The 17,769-nt window shown below is 45.1% G+C and overlaps 1 protein-coding gene across 5 annotated transcripts in view; it reads left to right on the top strand.

Annotated features, from left to right (window-relative positions):
* Window positions 1–17,769, top strand: part of DAAM2 (dishevelled associated activator of morphogenesis 2) — a 314,170-nt gene that overhangs the window by 285,191 nt on the left and 11,210 nt on the right. For all 5 annotated transcript variants that reach the window (XM_056568637.1, XM_056568633.1, XM_056568634.1 and 2 more), the window contains 5 exons: window positions 853–941; window positions 1,289–1,457; window positions 2,381–2,488; window positions 6,376–6,436; window positions 9,450–9,581. In XM_056568637.1, coding sequence (XP_056424612.1) covers window positions 853–941; window positions 1,289–1,457; window positions 2,381–2,488; window positions 6,376–6,436; window positions 9,450–9,581 — 559 coding nt within the window. The remainder of the gene's footprint in view (window positions 1–852; window positions 942–1,288; window positions 1,458–2,380; window positions 2,489–6,375; window positions 6,437–9,449; window positions 9,582–17,769) is intronic.

Genomic DNA, 17,769 nt, shown 5'->3' with positions numbered 1-17,769 from the left:
ATAGTAAGTAATATAACCCCATAGTAAGTAATATAACCCCATAGTAAGTAATGTAACCCCATAGTAAGTAATGTTACCCCATAGTAAGTAATGTAACCCCATAGTAAGTAATGTAACCCCCTAGTAAGTAATGTAACCCCCTAGTAAGTAATGTAACCCCATAGTAAATAATGTAACCCTATAGTAAGTAATGTAACCCCATAGTAGGTAATGTTACCCCATAGTAAGTAATGTAACCCCATAGTAAGTAATATAACCTCATAGTAAGTAATGTAACCCCCTAGTAAGTAATATAACCTCATAGTAAGTAATGTAACCCCATAGTAAGTAATATAACCCCATAGTAACTAATGTAACCCCATAGTAAATAATGTAACCCCATAGTAAGTAATATAACCCCATAGTAAGTAATATAACCCCATAGTAAGTAATGTAACCCCATAGTAAGTAATATAACCCCATAGTAAGTAATATAACCCCATAGTAAGTAATGTAACCCCATAGTAAGTAATGTTACCCCATAGTAAGTAATGTTACCCCATAGTAAGTAATGTAACCCCATAGTAAGTAATGTAACCCCATAGTAAGTAATATAACCCCATAGTAAGTAATGTAACCCCATAGTAAGTAATATAACCCCATAGTAAGTAATATAACCCCATAGTAAGTAATGTAACCCCATAGTAAGTAATGTTACCCCATAGTAAGTAATGTTACCCCATAGTAAGTAATGTTACCTCATAGTAAATAATGTAACCCCATAGTAAGTAATGTAACCCCATAGTAAATAATATAACCCCATAGTAAGTAATGTAACCCCCTAGTAAGTAATGTTACCCCTCTTATTTTCAGGATCGACCACTATCAGCAGCGGCTTCAGGCTTTGTTCTTCAAGAAGAAGTTTCCAGAACGATTAGCAGAGGCGAAGCCAAAGGTCGAAGGTGAGTCCAGATGAATCGCTTATGGGTCCAGACTGGTCTCTATGAGCCAATGAGAGGATCTATGGATCCTACAAACCCCTGACTAGACCCCCCCCCCATTTATAAAGACCCCAGACTCCTGAAGAGCAGGCCAATCTCTCTGATGTGATGAAGTGGACCTGCTGTGTAGTAATACAGAGACATAAGGCATACCTCTGTATATGGACATATACCAGCTCAATGGAGGCCATGAGGACATCGCATTTGGCCAGGAGAATGGGGACCAATGGATACATTTGATGTCACGCCAATAACGTTCAGTGTGAATCTTCCCTTATACAGACCTTAACCTTGCGCTTGTCTTGCAGCCCTGCTCCTGGCGTGCAAGGAACTGACTAGAAGCAAGAGATTGAAACAGCTACTTGAAGTCGTCTTGGCCTTTGGAAACTACATGAATAAGGGCCAGAGAGGGAACGCTTTTGGATTCAAAGTTTCCAGTCTGAACAAGATCATCGATACAAAATCCAGTATAGACAGGTAGGACGTAGTATGTTATAGAGCGCTCCGTACTACTTTGTAGCAACATGACACATTTCCTTAAAGGGGTACTCTACCCCTAGACATCCCCTATCCTAATTGTGGGGGTCCCGCCGCTGGGGACCCCCACAATATAGCACGTAGCACCCACCTGTTACTGCTCCGGAAGTGCTGGAGGGTCTGGCTCCCGACCACAGGGACGGAAGACCGTGGCGTCACGATCTTCCGTCCCCGTTGGGGACCCCCGCAATATAGCACACAGCACCCACCTGTTACTGCTCCAGAAGCGCTGGAGGGTCTGGCTCCCGACCACAGGGACGGAAGATAGTGATGTCACATGGGGGCGGAGTCGTGACATCACGATCTTCCGTCCCCGTTGGGGACCCCGCCAAAATAGCACGCAGCACCCACCTGTTACTGCTCCGGAAGCGCTGGAGGGTCTGGCTCCCAACCACAGGGACGTCACACGGGGGCGGAGTCGTGACATCATGATCTTCCGTCCCCGTGGTCGGGAGCCAGAGCCTCCAGCGCTTCCGAAGCAGTAACAGGTGGGTGCTGCGTGCTATATTGCGGGAGTCCCCAGGGTCGGGACCCCCGCGTTCAGACATCTTGTCCCCTATCCTTTGGATAGGGGATAAGATGTCTAGTGGTGGAGTACCTATTTAATGTCAACTATCAAGAGGGGGAGCGTGTAGTGTCCCACTGTGCAGAAATGTTCTTTCTCTTCGTTTCCATAATTTGGGGAAAATTTGGAGAGAAGTAACCATGTTGAAGTCTTTTTCTGTATTAAAAAACCAACATAATGGGGGTGTATACTTTTAATAGCATCAGTAAGATTTACTCACAGAAGTCAAGTCATAACTGGAAAGAGGCTCCTCGTGCGTATTTTACATCATGAACCTACATTTTTTGGCTTCTTTTAGAAACATCACCCTTTTGCACTACTTAATAATGATATTTGAGAAGACGTACCCCGACATCCTCAACATCCAGGAGGAGCTGGAGCACCTCTCCGAGGCGGCTAAGGTCAAGTAAGTCAACACCAACCAAAAAATATCCCTTTAAGAACGCGCCCCCTTTAAATGTTTAAATTGGACCTGTCAGTGGACCAAAACAGGTGTAAAAAAAAGCGCATGGCTGGAGAGAGAGTCATCAGAAGTTCAGGGTGTTTAACGCACAGAGCATTGTCTAGACTGGATACAATTGTATCACTTCTCAGCTTAAAGCAGAACTAGCTATGTACAATGTATCAGTCTGGAGTCCAGGATGTTTAGCTCACAGAGCATTGTCTAGACTGGATACAATTGTATCACTTCTCAGCTGAGAGCAGGACTCACTATGTACAATGTATCAGTCTGGAGTCCAGGATGTTTAGCTCACAGAGCATTGTCTAGACTGGATACAATTGTATCACTTCTCAGCTGAGAGCAGGACTAGCTATGTACAATGTATCAGTCTGGAGTCCAGGATGTTTAGCTCACAGAGCATTGCCTAGACTGGATACAATTGTATCACTTCTCAGCTGAGAGCAGGACTAGCTATGTACAATGTATCAGTCTGGAGTCCAGGATGTTTAGCTCACAGAGCATTGTCTAGACTGGATACAATTGTATCACTTCTCAGCTGAGGGCAGCACTAGTTATGTACAATGTATCAGTCTGGGGTCCAGGATGTTTAGCTCACAGAGCATTGTCTAGACTGGATACAATTGTATCACTTCTCAGTTGAGAGCAGGACTAGCTATGTACAATGTATCAGTGTGGAGTCCAGGGTGTTTAGCTCACAGAGCATTGTCTAGACTGGATACAATTGTATCACTTCTCAGCTGAGAGCAGGACTAGCTATGTACAATGTATCAGTGTGGAGTCCAGGGTGTTTAGCTCACAGAGCATTGTCTAGACTGGATACAATTGTATCACTTCTCGGCTGAGGGCAGGACTAGCTATGTACAATGTATCAGTCTGGGGTCCAGGATGTTTACCTCACAGAGCATTGTCTAGACTGGTTACAATTGTATCACTTCTCAGCTGAGGGCAGGACGAGCTATGTACAATGTATCAGTCTGGAGTCCAGGGTGTTTAGCTCACAGAGCATTGTCTAGACTGGATACAATTGTATCACTTCTCAGTTGAGAGCAGGACTAGCTATGTACAATGTATCAGTCTGGAGTCCAGGATGTTTAGCTCACAGAGCATTGTCTAGACTGGATACAATTGTATCACTTCTCAGCTGAGGGCAGGACTAGCTATGTACAATGTATCAGTCTGGAGTCCAGGATGTTTAGCTCACAGAGCATTGTCTAGACTGGATTCAATTGTATCACTTCTCAGCTGAGAGCAGGACTCGCTATGTACAATGTATCAGTCTGGAGTCCAGGATGTTTAGCTTACAGAGCATTGTCTAGACTGGATACAATTGTATCACTTCTCAGCTGAGAGCAGGACTAGTTATGTACAATGTATCAGTCTGGAGTCCAGGATGTTTAGCTCACAGAGCATTGTCTAGACTGGATACAATTGTATCACTTCTCAGCTGAGGGCAGCACTAGTTATGTACAATGTATCAGTCTGGGGTCCAGGATGTTTAGCTCACAGAGCATTGTCTAGACTGGATACAATTGTATCACTTCTCAGCTGAGAGCAGAACTAGCTATGTACAATGTATCAGTGTGGAGTCCAGGGTGTTTAGCTCACAGAGCATTGTCTAGACTGGATACAATTGTATCACTTCTCGGCTGAGGGCAGGACTAGCTATGTACAATGTATCAGTGTGGAGTCCAGGGTGTTTATCTCACAGAGCATTGTCTAGACTGGATACAATTGTATCACTTCTCGGCTGAGGGCAGGACTAGCTATGTACAATGTATCAGTCTGGGGTCCAGGATGTTTAGCTCACAGAGCATTGTCTATAGACTGGATACAATTGTATATACTTCTCAGCTGAGAGCAGGACTAGCTATGTACAATGTATCAGTCTGGAGTCCAGGATGTTTAGCTCACAGAGCATTGTCTAGACTGGATACAATTGTATCACTTCTCAGCTGAGGGCAGGACTAGCTATGTACAATGTATCAGTCTGGAGTCCAGAATGTTTAGCTCACAGAGCATTGTCTAGACTGGATTCAATTGTATACACTTCTCAGCTGAGAGCAGGACTAGTTATGTACAATGTATCAGTCTGGAGTCCAGGATGTTTAGCTCACAGAGCATTGTCTAGACTGGATACAATTGTATCACTTCTCAGCTGAGGGCAGCACTAGTTATGTACAATGTATCAGTCTGGGGTCCAGGATGTTTAGCTCACAGAGCATTGTCTAGACTGGATACAATTGTATCACTTCTCAGCTGAGAGCAGAACTAGCTATGTACAATGTATCAGTGTGGAGTCCAGGGTGTTTAGCTCACAGAGCATTGTCTAGACTGGATACAATTGTATCACTTCTCGGCTGAGGGCAGGACTAGCTATGTACAATGTATCAGTCTGGAGTCTGGGATGTTTAGCTCACAGAGCATTGTCTAGACTGGATACAATTGTATCACTTCTCAGCTGAGAGCAGGACGAGCTATGTACAATGTATCAGTCTGGAGTCCAGGGTGTTTAGCTCACAGAGCATTGTCTAGACTGGATACAATTGTATCACTTCTCAGCTGAGGGCAGCACTAGTTATGTACAATGTATCAGTCTGGAGTCCAGGGTGTTTAGCTCACAGAGCATTGTCTAGACTGGATACAATTGTATCACTTCTCAGCTGAGGGCAGCACTAGTTATGTACAATGTATCAGTCTGGGGTCCAGGGTGTTTAGCTCACAGAGCATTGTCTAGACTGGATACAATTGTATCACTTCTCAGTTGAGAGCAGGACTAGCTATGTACAATGTATCAGTGTGAAGTCCAGGGTGTTTAGCTCACAGAGCATTGTCTAGACTGGATACAATTGTATCACTTCTCAGCTGAGAGCAGGACTAGCTATGTACAATGTATCAGTGTGGAGTCCAGGGTGTTTAGCTCACAGAGCATTGTCTAGACTGGTTACAATTGTATCACTTCTCAGCTGAGGGCAGGACGAGCTATGTACAATGTATCAGTCTGGAGTCCAGGGTGTTTAGCTCACAGAGCATTGTCTAGACTGGATACAATTGTATCACTTCTCAGTTGAGAGCAGGACTAGCTATGTACAATGTATCAGTCTGGAGTCCAGGATGTTTAGCTCACAGAGCATTGTCTAGACTGGATACAATTGTATCACTTCTCAGCTGAGGGCAGGACTAGCTATGTACAATGTATCAGTCTGGAGTCCAGGATGTTTAGCTCACAGAGCATTGTCTAGACTGGATTCAATTGTATACACTTCTCAGCTGAGAGCAGGACTAGTTATGTACAATGTATCAGTCTGGAGTCCTGGATGTTTAGCTCACAGAGCATTGTCTAGACTGAATACAATTGTATCACTTCTCAGCTGAGAGCAGGACTAGCTATGTACAATGTATCAGTCTGGAGTCCAGGATGTTTAGCTCACAGAGCATTGTCTAGACTGGATACAATTGTATCACTTCTCAGCTGAGAGCAGGACTAGCTATGTACAATGTATCAGTCTGGAGTCCAGGATGTTTAGCTCACAGAGCATTGTCTAGACTGGATACAATTGTATCACTTCTCAGCTGAGGGCAGGACTAGCTGTGTACAATGTATCAGTCTGGAGTCCAGGATGTTTAGCTCATAGAGCATTGTCTAGACTGGATACAGTTGTATATACTTCTCAGCTGAGGGCAGGACTAGCTATGTACAATGTATCAGTCTTGGGTTCAGTTTTCATTCACTGGCAGGAAGCAAATACCTTACAAATGATGAGGAATTGAATAGCACCTCATCCTTATATATACAGGTGATAACTATTGGATCTTGGTTTTTTGGTTTCCAGTTTGGTGGAGTTGGAGAAGGAAGTGCACAATATTAAGAACGGGCTGAGAGCCGTGGAGGCCGTGAGTATTTCTTGACTTGTTATCCTTTAGTTTTAGGATTCAGGCGCATCTGAGGTCCCATCGGAGCGGACGTAGATTTTCAGGCTACTTCTAGGTGTAAATTGCAGTAAATAAGTCACATTGGGCCAGCCACGCCCCTTCATGTAAAGCCACACCTCTCATTGACAAACCCCTCCCACTTGGCATGAGTGGTGCAGATCTGCCAAAAGTCACAAAATATTGTGCAGATTTAGCACCTATTTGGTGATCTGCCGCACCTTTGTGTCAGTCTTTACTGTTGTTTGTGTATTCTGTGTATGAATCAGGCAGAACTGGATGAGCAGAATGATAGGACTTTCCCAGCTTTAGGACACAATGTGTGTTGAATTGGGCTTCTTTTCAGTAACAATTCAGCATCTGCGGGGGCTCCCCAACTCCGAGGCTTTCCCGTCTGTCCGGAGGATTTACGCCACTTGTGGCTCCATAAATTATAATGGGGTCTGTGGATTATTACGATACAGGAGCCAAAACTAGGACTTAGAAACCGTTCAGCCGCCCAACAGGAGCTGTGAAAACAAATATGGCAGCCGCATGTTACGTCCGCAGATCGGAGGCGTCTGAAGCTTCTCCAGGAATGACGCGGACGGCGATATCATCATCTTAACCACAGCCGAACGTTACCCCAAATTATCACTGGAGATTCTGAGAACATGAGGATTAGACAGAAAAATAGGATTTCTATTCTGTAAATCAGCGAAGGAAGGAAAGGGGCGCAGGGCCGAGGCTCCCCCCATGGGGCCTTCTCTATGGGGGCTGCACAGACGTCTGGCTACATTTTGGGTGCTGTTTGCAGTCCTATGTAACAACACTGATATATGACAAACTCAGCTCTGCTGTATCTGTTCTGCTCCTCACAGTCATTAATGTATAAATCTGTGGAAGGATTTGGTGTTAGGACAGAGCACCCCGAAAACATTGTGAACCCCACAGAGCCCAAAGCATCAGACATTATGTCATAGAATTATATCAGCACAAAAATACATCATCTGTCAATTCCTGTGTGAGCTCTCTGTCCTCCTCCAGACTCCTCTGTCCTCCTCCAGACTCCTCTGTCCTCCTCCAGACTCCTCTGTCCTCCTCCAGACTCCTCTGTTCTCCTCCTCCAGACTCCTCTGTCCTCCTCCAGACTCCTCTGTTCTCCTCCTCCAGACTCCTCTGTCCTCCTCCAGACTCCTCTGTCCTCCTCCAGACTCCTCTGTCCTCCTCCAGACTCCTCTGTCCTCCTCCAGACTCCTCTGTCCTCCTCCAGACTCCTCTGTCCCCTCCAGACCCCTCTGTCCTCCTCCAGACTCCTCTGCTCTCCTCCTCCAGACTCCTCTGTCCTCCTCCAGACTCCTCTGTCCTCCTCCAGACTCCTCTGTCCTCCTCCAGACTCCTCTGTCCTCCTCCAGACTCCTCTGTCCTCCTCCAGACTCCTCTGTTTTCCTCCTCCAGACTCCTCTGTCCTCCTCCAGACTCCTCTGTCCTCCTCCAGACTCCTCTATCCTCCTCCAGACTCCTCTATCCTCCTCCTCCAGACTTCTCTGTCCTCTTCCAGACTCCTCTGTCCTCCTCCAGACTCCTCTATCCTCCTCCTCCAGACTCCTCTGTCCTCCTCCAACTCCTCTATCCTCCTCCTCCAGACTCCTCTGTCCTCCTCCTCCTCCAGACTCCTCTGTCCTCCTCCAACTCCTCTGTCCTCCTCCTCCAGACTCCTCTGTCCTCCTCCAGACTCCTCTATCCTCCTCCTCCAGACTCCTCTGTCCTCCTCCAACTCCTCTGTCCTCCTCCTCCAGACTCCTCTGTCCTCCTCCAGACTCCTCTATCCTCCTCTTCCAGACTCCTCTGTCGTCCTCCAACTCCTCTGTCCTCTTCCTCCAGACTCCTCTGTCCTCCTCCAGACTCCTCTGTCCTCTTCCTCCAGACTCCTCTGTCCTCCTCCTAGATGTCTCCTCCAGACTCCTCTGTCCTCTTCCTCCAGACTCCTCTGTCCTCCTCCTAGATGTCTCCTCCAGACTCCTCTGTCCTCTTCCTCCAGACTCCTCTGTCCTCTTCCTCCAGACTCCTCTGTCCTCTTCCTCCAGACTCCTCTGTCCTCCTCCTAGATGTCTCCTCCAGACTCCTCTGTCCTCTTCCTCCAGACCCCTCTGTCCTCTTCCTCCAGACTCCTCTGTCCTCCTCCTAGATGTCTCCTCCAGACTCCTCTGTCCTCTTCCTCCAGACTCCTCTGTCCTCCTCCTAGATGTCTCCTCCAGACCCCTCTGTCCTCTTCCTCCAGACTCCTCTGTCCTCTTCCTCCAGACTCCTCTGTCTTCCTCCAGACTCCTCTGTCCTCTTCCTCCAGACTCCTCTGTCTTGCTCCAGACTCCTCTGTCTTCCTCCAGACTCCTCTGTCCTCTTCCTCCAGACCCCTCTGTCCTCTTCCTCCAGACTCCTCTGTCCTCTTCCTCCAGACTCCTCTGTCCTCTTCCTCCAGACTCCTCTGTCTTCCTCCAGACTCCTCTGTCCTCTTCCTCCAGACCCCTCTGTCCTCTTCCTCCAGACTCCTCTGTCCTCTTCCTCCAGACTCCTCTGTCCTCTTCCTCCAGACTCCTCTGTCTTCCTCCAGACTCCTCTGTCCTCTTCCTCCAGACTCCTCTGTCCCCTCCAGAGCTGGAATAGAAATACTATGGAGGAGATTTATGAAAACCCGTCCAGAAGACAAGTTTCTGAGTTGCCCATAGCAACCAATCAGATCGCTGCTTTCATCTTTCAGAGACCTTTTTTTAATAATCTGTTCCTTTTCCATATTGACAGATTCTTCACATTATTTGTCTATGTCCCGTTCTGCAGTCACATCCAGAGCTGTATTCACAATGCTGTAGTGCCCCCTGGGGGTTTATACTGAACTCTACATGTGTACAGAACACTACATCTCCCAGAATGCAATGCTGCAGCCACATTATGTTGTCTCTGTATTGATTTTCATATCTCTGTCTTATTTAATCATTTTCAGGAACTGGATTACCAGCGGCGACATTACAGGGACCCAGAGGACCGCTTTGTGACAGTCATGGGGGACTTCATCACGGTGGCCAGCTTCAGCTTCTCCGAGCTTGAGGACCTTCTGAGCGAGGCCCGAGATAAGGTAGGGAGATAGATAGATAAATAGATATATAGCAAAACGGAATATCCGCAGCACACAGGTTCCAAACAGAATCCAAGAAGGATTTATTCCAAAAACATGAGTGTCAGTAGCAAGGTTTTGGCCATCTCACCATTATCAAGATCAAGTTTTATTTTATTTTTTTAATTATTTTTTTTTTTTTTTGTGACGTGCTGCTTCCCTATCTAGATAGATAGATAGATAGATATGAGATAGATAGATAGATAGATATGAGATAGATAGATAGATATGAGATAGATAGATATGAGATAGATATGAGATAGATAGATAGATAGATATGAGAGATAGATAGATAGATATGAGATAGATAGATAGATAGATATGAGATAGATAGATAGATATGAGATAGATAGATAGATAGATAGATAGATAGATAGATATGAGATAGATAGATATGAGATAGATATGAGATAGATATGAGATAGATAGATAGATAGATATGAGATAGATAGATAGATATGAGATAGATATGAGATAGATAGATATGAGAGATAGATATGAGATAGATAGATATGAGATAGATAGATAGATAGATAGATGGATAGATAGATATGAGATAGATAGATATGAGATAGATATGAGATAGATATGAGATAGATAGATAGATATGAGATAGATAGATAGATAGATAGATAGATAGATAGATATGAGATAGATAGATATGAGATAGATATGAGATAGATATGAGATAGATAGATAGATAGATATGAGATAGATAGATAGATATGAGATAGATATGAGATAGATAGATATGTGAGATAGATATGAGATAGATAGATATGAGAGATAGATATGAGATAGATAGATATGAGATAGATATGAGATAGATAGATAGATATGAGATAGATAGATAGATAGATAGATATGAGATAGATAGATAGATATGAGATAGATATGAGATAGATAGATATGAGATAGATAGATATGAGATAGATAGATATGAGATAGATAGATATGAGATAGATAGATAGATGTGAGATAGATAGATAGATAGATAGATATGAGATAGATAGATAGATGTGAGATAGATAGATAGATAGATAGATAGATAGATAGATATGAGATAGATATGAGATAGATATGAGATAGATATGAGATAGATAGATAGATATGAGATAGATAGATATGAGATAGATAGATATGAGATAGATAGATAGATAGATAGATAGATAGATATGAGATAGATATGAGATAGATATGAGATAGATATGAGATAGATAGATAGATATGAGATAGATAGATATGAGATAGATAGATAGATAGATAGATATGAGATTGATAGATATGAGATAGATAGATATGAGATAGATAGATAGATAGATAGATAGATAGATAGATATGAGATAGATATGAGATAGATATGAGATAGATATGAGATAGATAGATAGATATGAGATAGATAGATATGAGATAGATAGATAGATAGATAGATATGAGATTGATAGATATGAGATAGATAGATAGATAGATATGAGATTGATAGATAGATATGATATGAGATAGATAGATAAATATGAGATAGATATGAGATAGATATGAGATAAATATGAGATAGATATGAGATAGATAGATAGATAGATATGAGATAGATATAAGATAGATATAAGATAGATAGATATGAGATAGATATGAGATAGATAGATATGAGATAGATAGATATGAGATAGATAGATATGAGATAGATATGAGATAGATAGATAGATAGATATGAGATAGATATGAGATAGATATGAGATGGATAGATATGAGATGGATAGATATGAGAGATAGATAGATATGAGATAGATAGATATGAGATAGATAGGTAGATATGAGATAGATGCCTGGACAGCCAAAAGTTCCAACCGTTGTGCCTCCTTCTGTTGCAGAACTACAACTCCCAGCATGCCCTGACAGCCTTTGGGGTTGTAGTTTTCCAACAGCTGGAGGCACCCTGATTGGGAAACACTGTTTTATTACAGTCCTTTTCCATGGACGGCCTGCAGTGTTCTGGATGCAGCTTTGGCTGTGACTGGAGCACTAGGCACGTGACCCTTCGCTCCTTTGTTTCCTGCAGATTTATTATGTGAAATGTTGTTGCTAATAATGGCTCCGTGACTTCAGCTTAATAAATGAAATCCTATGACATTTCCCGGTGACTCAGATTCTGCGCGGGCCGGATCTCCTTTTTATTCTATAAATGGAACCATATGGAAATACCAAGCGGTGACATTTCTGATTTTATTATGAAAGAAAAACATAAATCCTAATACATTCATATTCAAAGAAATAAAGTATAAAGTGAGACCCAATGGAGCAGCGTTTATACTGCACCGAAACCCGCATTGGAGAGCGTTCAGATGGTGCTATAGGACGGACACCTGGCGTAGGCTCCTGGTCTTATAGAGGGGACAGTGCTGTACCCTGTCTATCTGCCAATCAAGACTTCTAACAATAATCTTCTCTAGTCTTCAGGATTCTTCCTTCGCTTCTTATTTGAATTCTTTATTTTCTTCTCAATTGTAGTACCGCTTTTGGCCACCATTTTCGAAGCCACATTTTTCCATAGAGATTAATGCAACAGCGCCACCATCATAAACCACTTTTTTATTAATTTTTTTTAGCTTTCTGCAGAAAATAATACATAAAGCTCCAAGGAGCACCATACAATGTATCTCTGTGTCGTGGCCCCGTCTCTTCAGTTGGCATAATGCAATGTATTATTTCTGCATGGAATCTTCCTATAATCCAGAACAGGGCATTGACTAATAACTTCCTTTTACTCCCTTGTATATAATCCTGCATTGTTATATAAGATTACCCCCAACCCCCACCTCCCAAATCTCTCCTCTCCCCCTATTCTGCCAGAGTCTGTTTTCCCTTCTATTTCGGAAATTATATATGAAAGCTTTTTGATCTGAATTTATAAATCCAGAGCTGAACTCTTAATTCTGCCAAGAATTGTTGCCTGTTAATACAGTGCTTTCAACCAGGGTGCCTCCAGCTGTTGCAAAACTACAACTCACAGCATGCCCAGACAGCCGTTGGCTGTCTGGGCATGCTGGGAGTTGTAGTTTTGCAACAGCTGGAGAGCCACCGGTTGGGAAACACCGATATAATCCTGCAGGAACATTTAAAAAATGTGTTGGATTCCAGTCTGAAACAATGTATAAATGTATCGCTCCCAGCATGCCCTGCTGCAAAATGTTACAGAACATTACTTTACAGAGCTGGAGGCACACTGGTTGGGAAACACTGTGTTAACATAAAGTATTTAGTCAGCCACCAATTGTACAAGTTCTCCCCCTTATAAAGATGAGAGGCTGTAATTATCATCATAGGTTATAACCTCAACTATGAGAGACAGAATGAGAAAAAAAATATCCATAACATCACATTTTCTGATTTTTAAAGAATTTATTAACAAATTATTAGGGATGCACCGATATATCGGCGGCCGATACATATCGTCCGAAAATAGCTGTTTCGGGGAAATGCCGAAACAACTAAAAATCTGCCGATAATGAGCCACCTCCCCTGCCCGCCCACAGCACAAGTTGCAAACACTGCCAGTGGCAGAGGCACTCGTGGGGGGTGCAGGGGGGGCCGGCCGCAACATCTGGGGGGGGGGGTGCGCTCTCCGGGATAAGATTAGGAATACTTCTTTTTATGTGCCCGGGCCGGCTCCCGTGTGTGGCTGCAGGCGGGGGCCGACCAGAGCATATAAAAACTAATACTGTACTGTATACTAAAAACCAGGGGGCCTCCAGCTGTTGTGAAACTACAACTCCCAGCATGCCCGGACCGCGGGCATGCTGGGAGTTGTAGTTTCACAACAGCTGGAGGCCCCCTGGTTTTTAGTACACAGTATTAGTTTTTATATGCTCTGGTCGGCCCCCGCCTGCAGCCACACACGGGAGCCGGCCCGGGCACATAAAAAGAAGTATTCCTAATCCTATCCCGGACATCCCTGTGTCCCGAAAAATCTTTTCGTCACTCACCATTCCCCGGCGTCCTCCTGCGATCCTCCTTCGGTCCCTCGCTTCTCCGCCTCTATGGTTGTACGCACGGGACGTCACTGATGACCCGTGCGTACAACCATAGAGACGCAGGAGGACCGCAGGATCGTCGCAGGAGAACGCGCACTGGTTGGGGCCATAGCAGTAGATGGTGACCCCGGGCCGGAGGAGCGGTGATCGGAACACTGTGGGGGCAGCAGTACAGACATACAGCCTCCAGCCATACACTGTATATGGCCGGAAGCTGTATGTCTGTGGGGTGGGGGGAAGCTGCCTACTATTGTGGGGGAACTGCTGACCTAATGTGGGGGGGAGCTGCCTACAAATGTGGGGGGAGTTGCCTAATATTGTGGGGGGGAGCTGTCTAATATTGTTGGGGGGCAGCTGCCTACAAATGTGGGGGGGAGGTGCCTAATATTGTTGGGGGGGGGGCTGCCTACAAATGTGGGGGGAGTTGCCTAATATTGTGGGGGGAGCTGCCTAATATTGTTGGGGGGAGCTGCCTAATATTGTGGGGGGGGGAGCTGCCTAATATTGTTGGGAGGAGCTGCCTAATATTGTGGGGGGGGGGAATTGCCTACTATTGTGGGGGAACTGCTGACCTAATGTGGGGGAGAGCTGCCTACAAATGTGGGGGGAGCTGCCTAATATTGTGGGGGGGAGCTGCCTAATATTGTTGGGGGGCAGCTGCCTACAAATGTGGGGGGGAGGTGCCTAATATTGTTGGGGGGGAGCTGCCTACAAATGTGGGAGGAGTTGCCTAATATTGTGGGGGGAGCTGCCTAATATTGTTGGGGGAGCTGCCTAATTTTGTGGGGGGGGAGCTGCCTAATATTGTTGGGAGGAGCTGCCTAATATTGTGTGGGGGGGGAATTGCCTACTATTGTGGGGGAACTGCTGACCTAATGTGGGGGGGGAGCTGCCTACAAATGTGGGGGGAGCTGCCTAATATTGTGGGGGGGGAGCTGCTTAATATTGTTGGGGGGCAGCTGCCTACAATGTGGGGGGGAGGTGCCTAATATTGTTGGGGGGGAGCTGCCTACAAATGTGGGGGGAGCTGCCTAATATTGTGGGGGGAGCTGCCTAATATTGTGGGGGGAGCTGCCTAATATTGTTGGGGGTCGCTGCCTAATATTGTGGGGGGGGGGGGGGAAGCTGCCTAATATTGTTGGGGGGAGCTGCCTAATATTGTTGGGGGGAGCTGCCTAATATTGTTGGGGGGGAGCTGCCTAATATTGTGGGGGGGAAGCTGCCTACAAATGTGGGGGGAGCTGCCTACAAATGTGGGGGGAGCTGCCTAATATTGTGGTGGGGAGCTGCCTAATATTGTTGGGGGGAGCTGCCTAATATTGTTGGGGGGAGCTGCCTAATATTGTGGGGGGGGGGGGAGCTGCCTAATATTGTGGGGGGGGGGGGAAGCTGCCTACAAATGTGGGGGGAGATGCCTAATATTGTGGAGGGGAGCTGCCTAATATTGTTGGGGGGAGCTGCCTAATATTGTGGGGGGGGGAGCTGCCTAATATTGTGGGGGGGGGGGGGAAGCTGCCTACAAATGTGGGGGGAGCTGCCTACAAATGTGGGGGGAGCTGCCTACAAATGTGGGAGGAGCTGCCTAATATTATTGGGGGGAGCTGCCTAATATTGTGGGGGAACTGCCTACTATTGTGGGGGAACTGCCTACTATTGTGGGGGAAATGCTGACCTAATGTGGGGGAGCTGCCTACTATTGTGGGGGAGCTGCCTACTATTGTGGGGGAGCTGCCTACTATTGTGGGGGAGCTGCCTATTAATGTGGGGGAGCTGCCTATTAATGTGGGGGAACTCCCGACCTAATGTGGGGGAGCTGGCAATCTAATGTGGGGGAATCCAATCTAATGAGCGGAGCGCTGCATTTTACCAGAAGACGGGGAGAAGTCATTTTCAGTTTCGGTATCGGTTTCGGTTTCGTTTCGGTTCTGAAATTTCCATTTCGGTGCACCTCTACAAATTATGGTGGAAAATAAGTATTTGGTCCCCTACAAACAAGTAAGATTTCTGTCTCTCACAGACCTGTAACTTCTTCTTTAAGAGTCTCCTCTGTCCTCCACTCGTTACCTGTATTAATGGCTCCTGTATGATCTTGTTATCAGTATAAAAGACACCTGTCCACAACCTCAAACAGTCACACTCCAAACTCCACTATGGCCAAGACCAAAGAGCTGTCGAAGGACACCAGAAACGTAATTGTAGACCTGCACCAGGCTAAGAAGACTGAATCTGCAATAGTCAAGCAGCTTGGTGTGAAGAAACCACACATACAAGACCACTGATAATCTCCCTCCATCTGGGGCTCCACGCAAGATCTCACCCCATGGTGTCAAAATGATACAAGAACGGTGAGCAAAAATCCCAGAACCACAGGGGGGACCTAGTGAATGACCTGCAGAGAGCTAGGACCAAAGTAACAAAGGCTACCATCAGTAACACACTACGCCACCAGGGACTCAAATCATGCAGTGCCAGACTTGTACCCTGCTTAAGCCAGTACATGTCTGGGCCCGTCTGAAGTTTAGAGAGCATTTGGATGACCCAGAAGAGGATTGGGAGAATGTCATATGGTCAGATGAAACCAAAGTAGAACTTTTTGGTAAAAACTCAACTCGTCGTGTTTGGAGGAGAAAGAATACTGAGTTGCATCCAAAGAACACCATACCTACTGTGAAGCATGGGGGTGGAAACATCATGCTTTGGGGCTGTTTTTCTGCCAAGGGACCAGGACGACTGATCCGTGTAAAGGAAAGAATGAATGGGGCCATGTATTGTGAGATTTTGAGTGAAAACCTCCTTCCATCAGCAAGGGCATTGAAGATGAAACGTGGCTGGGTCTTTCAGCATGACAATGATCCCAAACACACCGCCCGGGCAATGAAGGAGTGGCTTCGTAAGAAGCTTTTCAAGGTCCTGGAGTGGCCTAGACAAACTCCAGATCTCGACTCTATAGAAAACCTTTGGAGGGAGTTGAAAGTCTGCGTTGCCCAGCGACAGCCCCAAAACATCACTGCTCTAGAGGAGATCTGCATGGAGGAATGGGCCAAAATACCAGCAACAGTGTGTGAAAACCTTGTGAAGACAGAAAACATGTGACCTCTGTCATTGCCAACAAAGGGGATTGAACAAAGTATTGAGATGAACTTTTGTTATTGACCAAATACTTATTTTCCACCATAATTTGCAAATAAATTCTTAAAAATTACATAATTAGATTTTATGGATTTTTTTTCTCATTCTGTCTCTCATAGTTGAGGTTATAACCTATGATGATAATTACAGCCTCTCCTCTTTATAAGGGGGAGAACTTGTACAATTGGTGGCTGACTAAATACTTTTTTTGCCCACTGTTTATTGTTCTCTTTTGAAATTTCACTTTATTTACCAATGAGGTTCACAACCATATTGTTTGCCATTCAGCTTTCCACATACCCTGAATTGCAGATAAATCTGTTCTCATGTTGTGCAGAATTACACCCCCTCCTATCATCCTCCATTTTCTGCACTATTTACTTAAAAAAGGTAATCTCTTTAGTTATGTCAGTCTGTTCATGAACCAGGAGGCTCAGGCTGAACAGATTTACACATGCAGAGCTGCTCTGTGACCATGTTTTCTTCTTATAGGACTATCAGCACCGATACTCACCGATACCAATTACTGATACTTATTTTTTAATATCATGTGACAGCAGAGGAGGATCTTGACTTTGTGAGGCCTTTGGCGAAAGTCAAACATGACCCCCCAATATGTAGGGAAACCCTCAATTAAGTAGAAGCCCACAGTAGGTAGGTAATTCCCCTGTTAGGTAGAAGCCCCTATTAGTTTGAAGCCCCCAATAAGTATGGAAGGCCCTCCTATTATGGAGAAGCGCCGAGTAGGTAGGAAATCCCCCTATTGGGTAGAAGCCCCCCAGTAAGTAGGTAATCCCCCTGTTAGATAGAAGCCCCCCAGTAGATAGGTATGGAATTCCCCCTATTAGGTAGAATCCCAAAGTAGGTAGGAAATCCCCCTATTAGGTAGAAGCCCCCAGAAGGTAGGTAGGGAATCCCCCCTATTAAGTAGAAGCCCCCAGTATGTAGGGAATCCCCTCCTATTTAGTAGAAGTCCCCAGTTGATAGGGAAT

The sequence above is a fragment of the Hyla sarda genome, chromosome 3, assembly GCF_029499605.1.
Source record: "Hyla sarda isolate aHylSar1 chromosome 3, aHylSar1.hap1, whole genome shotgun sequence".
Lineage (NCBI taxonomy): Eukaryota > Metazoa > Chordata > Amphibia > Anura > Hylidae > Hyla > Hyla sarda.
This window is presented reverse-complemented; position numbering and strand designations above follow the sequence as displayed.